The following is a 16,944-nucleotide window of genomic DNA, read 5'->3' on the forward strand; positions in this document are numbered from 1 at the left end:
TTGTGGTTAAGTTAACTACTGTGTTTTCTCTCATGGTAGTATACAGAACAATTCCTTCCCCCCCCCAGTGCAGTTAGAACAAAGACTTCAACGTTATTAACTTTCTTCTTCAATACTAGAAACCCGAAGAATAGAACATTTCTCAAGGACTGAAATCTGAATAGTTGGTTTGGTGACCAGTTGACTACTGCTGTTTTAGAACTGCTGCTATTAAGCAGAAGCCTATGCCTTTTCTGCTAAATGGAAATTCTATCACTGAATTTATAAAATCTCATAAACCCAGAAGCCTTTTCTTTTTCAGATATACTTGGAGTGTGTGTCTTCTGGAACCTTGCATGATTGTATTTTTTACATGTTTAGAGGGAGGGTGCTAGAGCAGTAAGTTCTTATATTGCTGGGTCAGCCAGTCTTCTTCAAAAGCCTATTATTTCATTCAAATTCAGATATAAAATAGTACATGTTTTGGTGAAGCTCAAAATATCTTGTGCCTATCAGTCTATGATCATTTTGCTGTAAGATTTTTTTTACAGATGCACATCTGCAGTTTTCTGTCACTGTTAGCTGTTGCAGTTATGTGACTGAATGTGACTGATTACACATGAAACCACAAGGAGAAATGTTAGCATCTACATAGAAGTGGCCTTTTGTAGTTACATGTTTTTCATGTTGTGAAGTGATTTTTGTAAAATGCATAGTTTTAAAATACATTTTCTTCAAAGATGAAGCCAAGTTAAGAACAGTTTGTACAACTACTAGTTTCCACCCTCAGGCCATACTATGTTGCTCTCGGAGACAGGCCAAAATACTGCATTGCAAACTGACTGCCAAAATGATCTGAGGTTTGTCTGGTTGCCTTAAGCAGAGTTGTGGTTTTCTGTTTTCTTTTTTGTTTTGGTGTGGAGGGGCTTTTCCATTTAAATTTTCCTAATTGGGATAGTTGCATTATTTCACCTCGCTCCTTTTGCTTAGAATTGCCTGCAGAGTTTATACGTGCATAGGTCCTTGGTTCATACATGGAATATTTTTTTCTCAGTCCTGGAAACTGGGGGAAAAAAAAAAGAATACTAAAATACTGGAGTATGACTAAAAATTTTTCAAAAAACCCATGGTAGGCTTTAACTTCTGCTAAGGAGGCTGTGAAGCAGATCTAATGATGCTTGATTTATAGTAATACATTCAAAAGCAGGTCTCCAGAAAATCCCGTAGCAATGTTTTGTACAACTCAACTATTTTATGTCACAGCTGAGCACTCTGTGTGGAGACTTGCAAAATTTTTGTAAGTTGGAGTTAAAAAAAAGTGACAATAACTGTGCTAACCAACTAGCCATTTGTCCCAGGAGAGCAGGCAAACGGCAGGAGGAAAAGAGGAACCAAGAATACTTGTGGGGTAGCTCTTTCATCATATGATGTAGCTATAGCCTGACGGTTGCATATCTTCTCTCCATCCCTTAGACAAGGGTACAGTTATTATTGCATACCGGCACTAAAAATAGTAAATGTTTTGTGTTTTCTTTTCAATGTAAGGTGCATATTCCCTAACCTGACTTTAGTACTTTTTTTCCTGTTTTGCTTAAGATCATGAACGTGATTCGAGTTTTACTCCATCAAAAACTAAATTAACTCAATGCCTGAACGTACATTTGCTCAATTTTCTTGAGTTCTACCATGTGCAGTTGTTTTCACTCACACTGTAACGTATTTTTGTAATGTTCTGCCTGCTGCTCTTGAAGCTTACAGGTCCGTCCAATGTAAAAGTTTTACTGAAGAAGACTTGGCTAAAGCAGTATAAGTAGTACTGTGGCAAATTCAGAAAATTTGGGTAAAAAAAGCTCTTGAGCACTTAAGAGTTATGCTGAACAAATACTGCTACTGAGTTTGGATTAAAAACCCTTAAATTTGTGCACAGAGATGTCAGGCGGTTGGAAATTATTTTCTCTGACTCTGGAATGACTGACCTTTCTGCTCCAGTTACGGGTGCTGCTTAATACAGACAAATAAAGACAGCACAGGGGCCCAGCAGCTCTGCGTGAAGAAGATGAGATGGAGACAAGGCTTTTCTCGAAAGCCCGTACTACCAAGCCGGCTCCGGCCGCCTCAGCTCCCAGCCGGCCCACGGACCAGTCAACTCCCTCCGAAAGGAGACGGCCAAGCAGCACCAGTCTCGGCCTTCCCTCCTCCCAGCAACCTGAGGAACGACTCAGCCGGGAGCCCCGGCAACAAATCCACCTACACGCCGGCTCCGTGCTGCCAAAGCCAAGACGGCTCAGTTCTGTTTCACACTTCATCTTTCTAGCGGCCGTTTCTGCTCCAAACCCCCGAGCTCCGCCATTTCCCCACACGGCCACCGCCAAGCTCCCTCAGCTCCCGCCCTCGGGGCGGCGTCCCGCCGCCTCCGCTTTCCTCAGCGGCGCATGCGCACCGCGCCGGCACACGCGCGGTGAGGCCGGCCGGCCGGCGCGCATGCGTGGAGGCGTTCGGCGTCTCTGAGGCGGTGGATTGGGAGGAGGCGGCGGGGCGGCAGGACCGGGAGCTGCTCCGGCTCCGGCTGCGGCGGGGAGGGGACGGGGAGACGCCCGGTGGTGCGCGTCGGTCCTATGGGGCCCTGAGCGTACAGCGCCCGGTGAGAGAGCGCGTTTCTGCTGGGGCGCAGAGCCCGGGGGGAGGATGGAGGGTCAGGCGGCTCCGGGCGCTGGCGGCGGCGAGGAGCCCCTGAGCTCTGGCAGGATGAACCCGAAGCGGAGTGGGCGCGCCGCGGAAGAGGAGAGCCGGAACAAGCCCAAGCTGGTGAGCGAGCTGTGGGGCTGGGAGCGGGGCAGGGGACGGCCCGGGGACGGGGAGGAAGGCGGGGGAGGAGGAGGCTCGGATGCCGCCCTGTTGCTTCCCCAAGAGAGGATCTGGGGCGGAGGGGCGTGCGGCCGGGCCTGAGGGGCGCCGGGCTTTCGGGAATTAAAGTCTCTTTTAAAAAAAAAAACCAACCCAATAAATCTTGTGAGCTTCCGTGACGGTTTTTGGGTGCTCTTTGGAAGAGGGAGGTGACAGCTGGAGGGGGGCGTGCGGCGCGCTGAGGGCCTCGCCGCGGTAACGCACCGGGGGTGGTCGCTGACAGGAGCCGGGAATTCCCGTGTTTTCCGTGAGGGGCGAGATACGGGGGGGCTGCTCGGGCCGTCCCTTTGGGGAGCGGTGCGGTGCCAACACTGTTCTTTAAGAAGGGCCTGTTGGTGTAACCTCTGTTCAGCTCACCTTTTGAGTGAAAGATCACAGGGTTATTTGTTTGGGTTTTTGTTTTTCTGTCTGTGTTGAAGCATCCAGAACTTGGGTGATAATGATGCAAACGATGTGCTTCCCGGGTGAACTTCTGACTTAATGTGAAAATAACTTTAAAGTTTGGATGTTGTCCAGTCTTTTTGGAAGATCTGGCAAGCTTTTGAGCACACAAATCCTCTTTAGGACTGTGGACTTTGTTCATTATGCCTATGCCTTTTGTTTTAAAAGAAGATATTTCTGTTTACAGACCTGATAACTTGTAATATAGGTACATTTCAAAGCCAACAGCACTGGATTGCATCTCCCTTTATAAATGCAGTAGCAGCAAAACCAGTTAATATGACAGTGTTTACTTTTAATTGTTTACATCTGTTACACTTACTTGTTTTAACTTTGAATCGGCTCATTTTAGCTCTGTTGTCTGATGGATTTTCAAGAGCAGCAGTGTAGCAGACACTTAAAACTTACCTGACTCTTCTTATTCAATAGAGTGCTAGTTATAAACTTTATTTAATCTGTGCAAGGATTTTCACAGGTAGTAGTAAAACTAAGGCAATACGTAAGTGCTCCCACCTTGTGTTCCTTTCATCAATTAGAGTGCAGTAGAGCTTTTGGCTGATCAACCTGGGAACTGTGGGGGTTTTTTTGGTTACTGAAAACTAAGTTAGAATACATCTGGGGAAGATGTTAAATTTATAACATATGAGGCATTGAAAAGTTACTGAAAGTTACAATTATTTAGAAGGATGACAGAAAACCAGAATACTGGGTAACTTGAAGTGTGCTTGTATTAAGTGACCATGTATATCTTAGCAAAAGGTAACCAAATATGATGTCTTATTTTGTTTTATGGTGTTATTGGAAACAAACTCGTACTTCCTTGCTCAGGATAAATATAAATAAACTTCTTCATGTAAACAAGATGTTTGTTTATGTTTATACTACCTTTACTATTTCCTAGCTGAAGTAGCTGGGAAGGCTGCTTGAAGATGCCTGCAGGGAAGTGATTTAAAAATCACACAGGACAGTGCTTCTGTTGGAAGCTGTGGGTACAAATTTGAATTTTGCTCAAGTAGAGGAGAAGACTTCGTTCTGAAAGAAATATATAATTTAAAAAATCATAGTGAAATGAGCTCAAAATTGGATTGAACAGGACAACTATTTCCATTGCATGTTTTTTTCAGTTATTCTAGAATCACTAGAGTAGACTTTTATTGTTACTTTTAATGGAAAAAGTAGATTATGTTAATATTTGACTTCATATGCAGTCATATGCTTTTGTTTCTTGAGGGGATGATTACAGTCCAGCAGCAACAGTAATCACAGTAGTGGTATGTTGCTTGAATCAGTTACCTTCTGAAAGATAATTTTACCCTGAGATAAAGTAACTAGCCTCTGATGGTATAACTGAGTGAATGAGTCGAATGGGAAAGTAGGCATTCTGGACATGATGTACACAAACGGTGTATAAAACTGACATCAAGAGGAATTTACCTCTAAGGAAGAAAAGGGATGGTATTCAGGTGTGTTTTAAGTTGAGGTGGTATGAGTGGGCATCCAGATTTATCAATTACTGCCATGAGTTTGTGAGGGAAGAACAAGACTGTAATCAGGGAAAGGCTTCATTCATTATATAGGAGAATGATCTTACTAAATTTTGCTGGCTTGAATTTTGAATGAGGAATTGGTTCTACTGAGGCTAGCAGTACCTTTAGGGACTCAGAGAGCAACTTTACTTGTACCTCATCCCTGTTCTCTTCACTGTGCAAATAAGACGAAGGTATGTTTGGGACTTCGGTAAGAGAAGCCACACTATTTGTGTCAGTGTTAAGTTGTTGCAGAGTCTGTATACAAAGTTTCTCAGAGTTTGGTCCGAAGATTTTCTTGGTTCAGCTTCATAACTTACAATTCATCAAGTTTCGGTAGAGTTATACAGATGAATCAACATGCACTCTGTCAGTTTGTTGTGTATAATTCAAGGAACTTTACAGTGTGCTGAGAGGAGCGAGTGTGTCTTTTCCAGAACTTATTTCACACGTCAAGTGGAGTGCTGAACAAGGGCTTAGTGGGCGAGGGTATGCAACTACATATAACAGAGGATTTATTTTTAGCTTCTGGCATAGCAGCTGAAATTAGGCAAGTCATTGGGAAGAAGTCTAGGGGAATGATTTTTATATGATAGACTAAAAATGGCTCTAGATGACAGGGAGCTGGGAAAGCTGAAGTCACTATTTTGGGGGAAGGGAGGCTCTGCAAGAAGAAGGTAGAAGTTTTTTGTTTCCCCATGCTTTCCGTCTGAAAGTAAAAGGTGGGCAATGGTGCTTGGCCTGCAGAAGCATAGTGGTTTTGGTGGTTTTTTTCGTTTTTTTTTTTTTTTTTTTTTTTTTTTTTTTTTTTTTAAGGACTGAAGCCTGATCAATGACATTTATTCCTGATTGACAGGAAGCAAGACTAGGCTATCAAGAGAGGATCTATGCTAGAAAAGAAAACGATGGTTTAAAGTATTTTTCTGTGAGATAATTGATGCATATGTAAGCACACAAATAATTGAAGCTATATTAGAACTACTAAATTCTTTTCTGCTTTAGGTCAGTTTGAGAGTCATTCAAGTTTCATATAATTTGTTGAATGTGACAGAACTGTACATTGAGACTTTAGTTGCAGTTTTTGTACTAGTAGTGTGTAAATGGGAGTATTTTTTTTTAATTTCATGTCTTGTGAGCACCTTGACACATGACAGCTGTGAAAGAGCTCTGATTTAATTTTTTTTTCCTCATTTTTTGCTGGCACAAGGACTGGAGGTGGGAATGAGTGCCTGGTGTTTTTGTCATTATTTTTGTTTACAATGAAATGGGCAGAAAAAAATTTAATTGTTTTGGCAAACAATCATCTGATCTCATGCCAGCCCTGAGAATAGGCTGGCATGAGACGGCAATGAGCAGTTACATTCTTAACTGGGTTTGGCAATGTGCTTGTTTTGCTTGTTTAAAAGTATGCTTGTTATACTAGGGGAAACAGACTAAATTAAGGTTGTCAGGGAGATTGCTGGGTTTGCAATGCTTGTTAATCCTTAACTTAGATGTTGTTTGGTCTCCTTAACACTTCAGTATCACATGTGAAGTATATAATTCTGTGCTTGAAAGTGTCGGGTCTGATTTGACATAGCTATTGTAGCTTAGCTGAACCCAAAGTCTTATCAAGTTGTTCATCTGTTTAGCTGAGAAGTTGAAGCCAGGCTTTTTACAGAAGTTCATAGGAGACAGAGGTCATAAAAAGCAGCAGAAGAGGTTGTTGGAGGGGAGACTGAGTATAAAGGGAAGAAAATAATTTGAAGGATGATTAAGCATTGGCTGACCAGAGGCACTGGAATCCCTGTCCTTGGAGGTTTTCAAGACCTGGAAACCTGGACAAAGCCTTCAGCAGGCTGGTTTGAATTCAGTGTTGACCCTGCTTTTTGGACAGGAGTTTGGACTAAACTGAGAAAGGAATGACATCCTTTCGAACATCTGTGATTGTACGAATCAGTACTTGAAAAGAGGTGTTATAACAGGATTTGTGGTGTTTCCTGACTATTAAAACACTGGCTAACTAGAAGTTAATATGGCCAATGGTTTTTGGGTGTTTTTTAATTACAGTTAATAATATATCATGTTGGTGTAGTATTAGCATAAATAGAAATATCTCTGTGCATATGGTGGCTAGTGCCTTGCTAAAAGCATTCTGCATTACCCCCAAGTTCACTTCAGGTTTGTGTGGTAGTTGTTCAGTGATAGGTACTCCACTTACCTACAAACTACATTTCTGAAAGGGATTGTCTTCTGAGTGTGATGCTGTCTTAAAAAGTGGATTAGCAGAAAGATCTTGTATAACATGAAAAACATATTGTTAGGGATAAAGGAGAGCAAGTGGGTTTGGTGATTCATCAAACAAGGAGCAACTCATACTTTGTTGTAAGAACAAAAATTGTTTATGCTTAGTACTGAAGTCTGTTAAACCCTGTGAGCTTTGAGATGAATCAAAAGCTGTGAACTCAACGTTCTGACTAATATGCCATAAACTAGCGTCAAACAGTGGAATAAAAGCTTTTATCAATTAGCTTTAAAACAGAAGTAAACAGAGTGTGTTTGGGAGGATATGTTTCCCAGCTACGTTGCTCCACCCATATCAATGCAGGAGTTAATGAGGGCTTTAAATTACGTGTATCAGTCACTGTCAGACAGGCTATGTGCTCCAGGACCTACCTCGCACCATCAACTTTGACTCCTAAGGCTGTTTGATGTCATTCTCCTGTGGAGAGTTAATGTGCTTTTACACATGACTTGCTTAGATGTCTATATACTGCATACGTGAACTATGAGTCAGGTTGAGCAGAGAATTTTGGCAAATGAATAAAATAGATTACGTTTGAGATCACAGTGTCTGAGTAAAATCAGTGCATGCCTGCAGAGGTTTCTTGCTTCAAGTGTATGCTTGAAGAAAAAGAGAACTGAAATGCTTGTGTTTTAGAAGACTCTTGGTCTTATTAGTTCAAAGTCAAGATATTCCAGCAAGGGAAGTAAGTTAGGGTGCAACCATTATTGAAGAGTAAAATTGATGTCTTGGGAAAATTTGGTTCTGTTGCTGAAAAGTATACTGATTCTACTTCTGATTATATATATACTGATGATGGTAGAGTAGGGCATGCTTGGTGCTGGTGTTTAGGTAAATGCTTTAGCTTTTAATGTGAATTGATACTGACACTGTTTAAACGAGCTGATAGATACAGTGATAAGCCTATCTGCTTGTGGTATTTAAACTTCCTGAACTACTTGTAAGACAAAACTGTAGAGCTAACTCTGTACAATACAGGAAGCTTTGCAAACAAAGCAGATTCCACCTAGGCAATGTGAAAGACAATTACAGTGAGAATTGACAGTGTGCATATCAAATACAAGTGATGTTTTCTGAGATTTTAAGCACTGTGGTGCTGAATATCCAAGTTATTGAGGATGAACTTTTGTTTTTGTATTACAAATAGCTTGTAAAGCATGCTAATGATACTGTGATTGCCGATGACCTGGTGGAAGGAAAAGATAGGCTTAAAAACCTTGGGTGGGTTACAAGATGACTTCATCTTTTCTGCATCAGTTGCAGTTCTTTAGAGGTAAGCAATAATGGCTAATAACTTTCCTCTAATTCTGCTAATCCCTGTTCAAATTTAGAGGTAAAGTAGAATAAGAGATGGCGGTTGCTGCTGAAGCAACTGACAATTTCAGTTGGTTATTCATCAGTTTACTTGTTCAGCCTTAAAACCACAAGAAGTTAGGAAATTACTGAAATGAATGTTTTTACGCAGTTCCTTACAACTTACGTATCATGGTCATTCTTTACATTCAGTTTTTTTTTTTTAAACATTTAGTAACTATTTTGGCAGAAATAAGTTTGTCATTATAAAGGGTTATGGTGGTAGAACAGATAATTTTGAGAGAAGATTAACAGTTGAAAGACTTTCTTTAGTATTTGTGTAGCAATTTATAAAGTTGCAGGTAGGCAAAGCTAACTTGTGTTAAACTTACATGTTATTTTTTTATCAAACTGATCTTTTACTTAGGATCTTATGAATCAAGTAGCTTTTTCCTACAGTATTGGTGGAGTGAGCACCTCTAGGTTTCCCACATGTTATTTTTTTATCAAACTGATCTTTTACTTAGGATCTTATGAATCAAGTAGCTTTTTCCTACAGTATTGGTGGAGTGAGCACCTCTAGGTTTCCCACTTTCAAGCACAACTTCCTAATAGGTAGATAAATTGCTTGACACAAGTAGTACTAACACAGTCTGCAAGGCAAATACATACTACTTGTTAACTATTAATTAATTGTGTGAGAGAAATGGGGTGACAGTTAAAGTATCAGCTTTTTTTGAGGCAGCAGTGTGGGCTTAAGCAGTCTCCATAAGTGTTTGTGTGGCAGTGGGACAAACAAGATCATGAAATTGAACCAGTCAAAACCCCTCCTTTATTATTTGCTAGAACTAATAAGACTAGTGTTATGGCACACTAGTGTTCCTCCTTTTTCTATTGGTTTGTCTAAAGTTCATCCACTAGTACTATTAAATTATGATTGTGTCTGCTTTTCAGCTATCTTATGATAGCTGTTTAGTTCGACATGGTGTAAAAGCAACACATTTTATGCACATGGACAGATCTGAAAAGGATCTGCTAGGCCAATTAAATGATATTGTAACCTACATCGTGATATAAACCATGAAATCATCTAATTTATAGAAATAGAGAAATACCTTGCAAGTTCAATTCCTGAACAAGCGCACACATGGGAAATGTTGTATGGTTTGATACAGCTACTGAAGGTCTTCAGTCCACCTGGGTGTGGTAATATTTGGTCTTAAGGTGTAGTGCATACTGCAACATCACCACACCTTCTCTGTTATATAAAACAAAAATGTTCTTAAGAGTTTCTAATAGTTATGGGCTCTTCCTGTGTAAACAGGAAACTATATTTTTGTATTAATTTCAGACTGTTTGGGGGGAGAATGGGAGAAGAGGAAGTTCAAGGTGATGCATGTGACAGGTGGCTTTCTTGTAATGTTCCCTTCTTGGACCTTTTAGTGATCCTCAGATTAAATCATTGGAGGCAAGATGGTATTGGAGAAAGTATTAGGTATGCTGAATGTGTGATGCATGTTTGCTGCTTGTAAGTGTTCTTTGTATAGTGTTATCAGATATGGAGGACATTAAAGATGGAAACATGTTTTTATTACTGAAAATATTTTCAATTTATATTTTGTGTGTTCAAACTTGTTTTGAAAGTGTAGAATGTAAGTGTAAAAGTTACCAGCTGATTAAAAAAAAAAGTAATTGGAAAGAATCCTGCCTTCTATTCCTCGGTGATTTTTGTGTGTGTGTGTGTGTGTATATATATATATATTTTTTTTTTTAACACACTTAAGTCTTACTGCTTTCCTAATAGTAGTGGAAATATAAAGTTATCTCTTTATAACAAAACCAAATTAACATATTTAGTGTACCCTTTTATGTGAGAATAAATACAGGAGAACTTGCTTGAGGAATGTGAAACTTTCAGGGCAGCGGTACCTCGTAGTTTAGAACAAATTTCTAAATAAAAAAAGTTAAGTTTGAGACAGTTGGGGAATAGTACTGTAGAATCCCAACACTTGGAGCTATGGTACTGTAGCTGTACAGCCAGTAAAGCAGCAACTGTAACTTTAGGTTATGTAGGCCAAGGGAATTGCAGTAAAGGTACCGGTGAATGCAGGTTGGTTTGAAGGTACATAGGCCCATTCTCTCCCATTTATTTGTTCAGGGATTAGCTAGTCAAATGTTAATAACTTTGTCCTGTATGGGATCACATAAACAACAACACATCATAATGCATATTTAGGCATGAAGATGAGAGGAAATAACCACAGACCCTAAATGTTCTTGAGGATACCTTTTTGTCACAACTAGTTATGTGTTTACAAGTGGCTCTTTGTAAATTCATGTTGGTCTCTCGGGGATGGTTGAACAAGACAAAATAAGTACTTTGGTCAGGAAAAATGTTAGTTCTGCAGTCTATTATTCTTTCTTAATATAGTAAGAACTAATGATGCTTGTTAGAGTATGACCTTTAAAGACGCCTGTTTTGTATTTTTTCTTTTTTCTAATGAGTGTAGCTTTGTGAGGAACCAATACTAAGCCAACATGAGACTCATTAGATTCTAGATGCCTAACAGCAGATACAAGTAGTTAGTTTTTGTACAGTATACAGCATAGTTTCCTGCTTTCCTGTCTACATTTTGGTTCTTCATATTCTCCTGCTGTGAATTATTTTTATGCCTATAAAATTGAAGTAAATTCTAAAATACTGTGGCTTCATAATGGAACTGTGCTGGATGTTTGCATTTGTAATTGTGTGAGTGCATGAGTATATGAGGACTTGACAGTTATTAATAGTTGAGGCAGTTACATATACTGTTCCAGTTGCATTAGAACAGGTAAGTATTTGCATAAAGCAGAAAAGAGACAACATATCAGGCTAAGCATATACAGTGATGCCATATACATTTTAATTTTTATGCCAGCCACATTTAGGGGGTACATTAAAAACAAAAGGTTTAAATACAAAATCTGAAACTCAAAGGGTAAACCCATGTCAGCTGTCCAGGTTGAAAAGTTAACACATGAACTCAAATTAACTGAGATCCTTTAGTCTGTGTCTGTCCCTCTTTGTAAGCCATATGATAGCATGTCTGTCTGATTTTTGTATACACTGAAGTAAAATTTTCATACAATAAGAAGTGTTTTTATAATTATTGCAAGTCTTTGCTTATAAAAGCCTTAGCCACTCACAGATTGAGTGAACTAATGAATATGATGGATTAGTAGAAGGTATTTTATAACCAAACTTGAGATAGAAGTTGCAACCAAAGCTTCAGCACTGAAGCACCTAGTAACTGATTTTATCCTAACTTTGGTGTTAGTACAGTGCTTTATTTCTGGTACTGCTGCCAGTCTTAATTCCCATAAAACCAGATTCTTCTTTCTTTGTGTTTTTTTTGGTCTTATTATATAATGGGGCAGCAAGAGCTGTTGGTCCCAGGCAATCCACTTTACTAGAACTGCCTCAGTTCCTCCTTTCCACTCCTCCATGGCAAGTGGATCTCCCACTGCTTTATTCTCATCAACAGAAGAAAGTGATCTGAGGAAACTCCTTTTGATTCAGCATGTAATTTCTTGGCTGAGCTAGAAATACACCAGGCAATGTCTGATGCAGTCTGTCTAACCTTTACAGTTCTCCATTCTCTTATTATTCCACTGTGTTCCAGCAGTGCAGTTTCATTTTCATTCTCCAATTTATTTACAGCTTGATGAAGGCATTCCCAAACTAGAAAGGTAAAGAGTACAGCGGTAGGCTTTTGTAAAATTTCCATCTGTAAACCAGATATACAACTTTAATTTTCATATTTTACAAATAATGCATTCATGAACTTCAGACAAAGCTTGGGTGGGTAAGACAGGCTTCCTAAACTCATTAAGGTTAGTTTACAGTATTCTGTGATTCAAACTAATTCCTGAATGGCTTATAAGATAAGCAGTAATTCCATCAGTTAACATTTTATATTTAAAAACAGTTGTTTTGTGAATTTATGGGAAAACCTTTATGAAATTCATGTGGGTGTTCATGGGTAACCTAAGCACGTACCACACTTCAATATTATGATAAACCATGTTTTTTTTCCTTACTTTCTCCTTTAGCAGAAGATAACAGATTCTCCATAACCTGTTAAAAGCATCTGTAATCTTCCTGAATTCCTGTTACTTCTTAACAGAAAATCTCACCTGTACTGATGTCAAATGATACTATTGGCTTCCTCGTTATTATGTACAATATAATTCCCCTCTATTCACATGCTGCTTCATTTCCTACTTCCCTGAAGGACAAATAACCTTCTCAGGAAGCTATTATAAACAGGAAAGAAGAGGAAAAGGAACAGAAAGCCCTTGTGTGTATCACAGCAGCTATAAATTCAGTTTAACTTGATATGGTTTGACTATTGAGTTACATTATGGTCCATGCCTGCAGAAATTACTTGATCTAGAATTTCTGTTCTTCAAGGACAAGCCTAAGTTCCTTGCTATGGCAGCAACATTGCTCATTTTTCCAAGTTTTAGTATCGCATCGTTTATTATTGGGGTGGGGGTGGCGGGGGTGGAGAAAGTAACTTTATCCTCAACTTTTCTTTATGTAGGGATCACATACTACTCTGATCAAGTACTTGCTCTTTGCTAGGAATTCTGTGGCTCGGAAGCCAGACAACATTATTCTAAGAAGTTGTTAACATGATCCCTGTTGACCATATGTTCCAAGGCTGCTGGGTACAGACAAAATGAATACTGTTCACAAGTAATTGCTGCTTCTTTGGCTCACTGCATCCCTTCCACTGCCAGTTCCTTTGTGGGCTGTGTTTTGGTTGGTTGTATTTTCTGGGGGTTTTCTTACTATTTAAAAAACAACCCAAACAAAAGAAATACATGTCCTTACTTCCTCAAAGTTTATCTAAAGAAAAATACTCCATTTTCAAGGAGCTGCCCACTATCCAATGAAGCTCTTCACAGTATAGACTTCATGTCAACTTTTGCAACTTGCTATGGCCTTCTGCTTTATTTTTAAGTGTATCAATGTGCTGCAAACAGATACATTCTACCAGTTTTATCCTCTCCTCAAGTGGTAACAGAGGGAAAGTCGAATGCACTGTGACACTTACTGCAGTGTTTAGTGAACTGACAAGAGCAAGAGGTGTTTTACAAAACCAACAGCATGCTCAGTTAAGAATCTTCCCAAAACTATTTCTGCATATAACAGGAAGAAAAGTATATATAAATTGAGCCTGTCACTTGTACAGGGGTATTAGGCTATACTTGCATGCACTGTGAAATAAGAAGCAAGTAAGCAGGAATGAAAAAAAAAACATTGTGCACAAGTACTGAAAAATTTTCTCAAGTAGTTTCTGCTTCGTTTTTCAGAGTGATTTCAAAAGAACTCTCTCACTCTCAAGTTAACTGGTTATTGCTCATCTTGAAAGGAAAACCTAGGTTTCAACAACAGATTAATCCCAGGTTCAAAGCGTATAATTGTAGTTAGAAGGGCTGCATGTCTACAAAAGGGTAAAAACAAACTAAGACCACACTTCAGTAAGAGTGAAGATGAACCTTGTCACAATAAAAAAGGTGCCTCTCTTTAGGAGGTGAGGTGTAAAAGGAGGCGGCCTATTCTCACTACTCTTAATTGACCGAACTCTGTAGCTTTATAATAGCTTTCATTCAGTCTGAGTAGCTCCACATTGTGTCTGAATGAAAAGATCAGCCACTTGCAGTCAGGAGAGCCTGGAACAAGGAAGGAAGATGAACAGCAATTTGATGCACATGGAGTATTGCTATCTAGCAAAACTGGCTTTGTTCTGCTGCTACACTGAAAGCAAAGAGCTCAAATCCACTGCTTGTATCTAAGCATAAAGTTGAGATAAAGTCTGTACTTGCTATGTCAAGAATTGTTTTGACATAGTTTTTTCCAGTTTAACTGTTCCAGAATGTTTCAAAAGCACTTCACAATAATATTATACCAAAAAGCAAAAACAGAGTTCCCTAAAAACTCCAAGCTCAGAAGTAAAACAATTGCATTTTTGAAAAACAAGCAGCAGAGATACAGGGCTGAATATGGTACCGAGAAGCACACTTGGCAGAAAACCAACAGGCGTGCAACCAGTACAGCAAGCATCTAAACCATCCATTTACTGCACTAGGAGCTGTTCTGTGTTCATTTTTAATTAAGTCACGGAAGCTGATCCAATGACTATTGAAGTTTAGCAAGTGACCTCAGTCTGTTTTCCTAGGAAAAAAACCCCTGTCTAATTTTCTTCCAGACCAACTGATTTGCTTGCCGTAGGTGCAGTAAACAGAATATGCTGATACTGACAAGCAATCCTGCCCAATACCAGTACAATAGCAACTACTTGGACAGATGGCTTCTTGTCTAATAAAGTATATCTGGCACTTTTACAGGCACCAAATATATGTACAGAAAGCTACATGGGTGTATCAAAGGATTTTTGAAATTATTCCAATGCACTTCTAATCTACTAGCATTTTACAAAAGGTGCAGCTTTTGAAATAAGCTTTCTTATCAAGCAAAGCACGAAACATAGTTGGCACTCAGCTATCTGAATCCTGTTTTTTTTTTTTTTTAATACATTGTTCTTCAAGAAAGACCATTAAAGTATCCATTACCAACATTATTAGATTTGAAAGTGAAATTATTTAAGCCCAAAATAAAAGGCAATGCTAGTCTGCAGATGACCCCAAAAAATAAAATGTAGATAGCAACAGTGTATATGTTTAGCATGACAATTCAGGTACACAGAGTAGAACTCCTGTACTTATTTTCCCTGTTTACACTGCTGACAATTGGTGCAGTCCCATATGCCGTCTTCATGTTGTCAAATATGACTTCCTTCTTTTCTTTATGCAAACACTCACCTGTTCTAGTGCAACTGAGACACTGCATGTAACATGTGAGGTCTTCCTGGAGGTACCCGTAGTGCCTATGCAGAAACTTTGTATCAATTTCTGTTGCTACACTTAGTTCATAGAGATTTGCGAGACTGCCCAGAATCCTTGAAGTGGAAGATTCTTAATGACACCTTTTTGGGCCTTAAGGACATGTAGCCATGGAGTTTTGTACTTACTTATTTGTGTGAGTTGTGGTTGGTGGTTTTTGGTTGTTGCTTGTTTTTTTTTTTTTTTTCTTGGTGTTTTGTTTTGTTTTTTTCTTTTTTAAGGTGTGTCTTATAAAACTGTCTGTTGGTTAATGATTATGCAATGCCACATGCATTTCTAAATTAAGTGCTAAAACCAGTGGGTAGAAGTTCTGAACAAAAATGGAAGCTTCAAATTAAAATCAAAGGCTTTAAATCTTTCTTGTAAGGGCAGGGTTTGCCATGTCTCTTAACCTTTGTAAAGATCTGGATTAGTAAAATATCTCTTAGAACATTAAACCTGCATATTGAGGCTAGTAAGCTAGTACGCACTTCATAAAAGCAGTATTGCAATGCTTGTTTGTTGTAAAATATGAATGGAATTATGACTTCTTTCAAAAGCATAGTTTGTAAAAGTTTTAAGTAGCAAACTGTTGCTTGAGAGTTTTAAGTGAGGAATTTAAAAGCTGTAGAGCATCCTGAAGACAGACAGTTTGTTCATCTATACTGAAAAGCATGCTATACTGTCATAAGACATTTTTCCAAGATGCTCAAAGGAAAAACTGTCTTGCGTGATCACTAGATATCAAAATAAGAAACAGATCCAGGCTGTACGAAGTGCTATATAAAGAACTCACCAGTTACGTAGCATAACTGTTATATTCTGCTGATCCTGTGCTGCTTTAGTGATGATAACTTACCTGATATGATTGGTGCAGAGACTTCATGGAAAATACTTGGACTCTAGCAGTAGCTCTAGAAAATGCCAAAACTTACTTTATTTGCCTCTGTACTGGCTAATGTGAAAACTACCTTTGCTAATAGGCTTTCTGAAATCGTTTTTACAGTAGTTTAAGCTGATCTGTCTGTTCTGATGCCACCCTTGCCCTTTTGTCTCGTGACTAGCAATTTTAGTGGCTTAGACTGACGTGTAACTGCAGCTTTTGGAAGAAGCTTTTGATTTTGCTCTGATTTTTAAAGCTTACTTGCCAATGAACACCAATTAATTCGTGTCTGAAACAAACTTTGCAAAACAGTAATGTCAGTTTGAGCTACAAATAAAAACCAATATTAGCTGAATTGTCTTCCTCTACTCCTTTGTATCTTCAGTTACAAAACTGTTGAAATTAAGGCTATTGAAGCTTGTTTACAGTTTTTGTTTGTTTTCAAATTTTTAATCAATTTGCTTTTTGGTAAAGGCTTCTTTGAAGTAATCTGGAAAAATTGAGTTTTTTGAACAGTCCATTTACTTTTGGAGTGTGATAGTGTTCTGCCAATCAGACAAAAGTGAGGAATCCATTTCTGTTTCTCTCAACCTACGTTTTCAGTCAGGCCAGACTGTTCCTTAGGGTGTCTCTATTACCCTTGCACAGAGACATGATGTGGAGGTGCCCCTTTTCCTCATTCCTTGAGGATCAGTCAATGGCAT

The 16,944-nt window shown here is 39.0% G+C and overlaps 1 protein-coding gene across 6 annotated transcripts in view; it reads left to right on the top strand.

The window, feature by feature from the left end:
• Window positions 1–2,479: 2,479 nt before the first annotated feature.
• Window positions 2,480–16,944, top strand: part of DIAPH2 (diaphanous related formin 2) — a 266,541-nt gene continuing 252,076 nt past the window's right edge. For 5 of the 6 annotated variants that reach the window (XM_029996681.2, XM_029996680.2, XM_029996682.2 and 2 more), the window contains exon 1: window positions 2,481–2,784. In XM_029996681.2, the coding sequence (XP_029852541.1) occupies window positions 2,665–2,784 (120 nt within the window). In that variant the 5' untranslated portion in view covers window positions 2,481–2,664. Of the gene's footprint in view, window positions 2,785–16,944 lie in introns of all 6 variants that reach the window. The other variant, XM_029996684.2, reaches the window with a different exon arrangement.

The sequence above is a fragment of the Aquila chrysaetos genome, chromosome 21 (genome assembly GCF_900496995.4).
Source record: "Aquila chrysaetos chrysaetos chromosome 21, bAquChr1.4, whole genome shotgun sequence".
In the NCBI taxonomy this organism is placed as follows: domain Eukaryota; kingdom Metazoa; phylum Chordata; class Aves; order Accipitriformes; family Accipitridae; genus Aquila; species Aquila chrysaetos.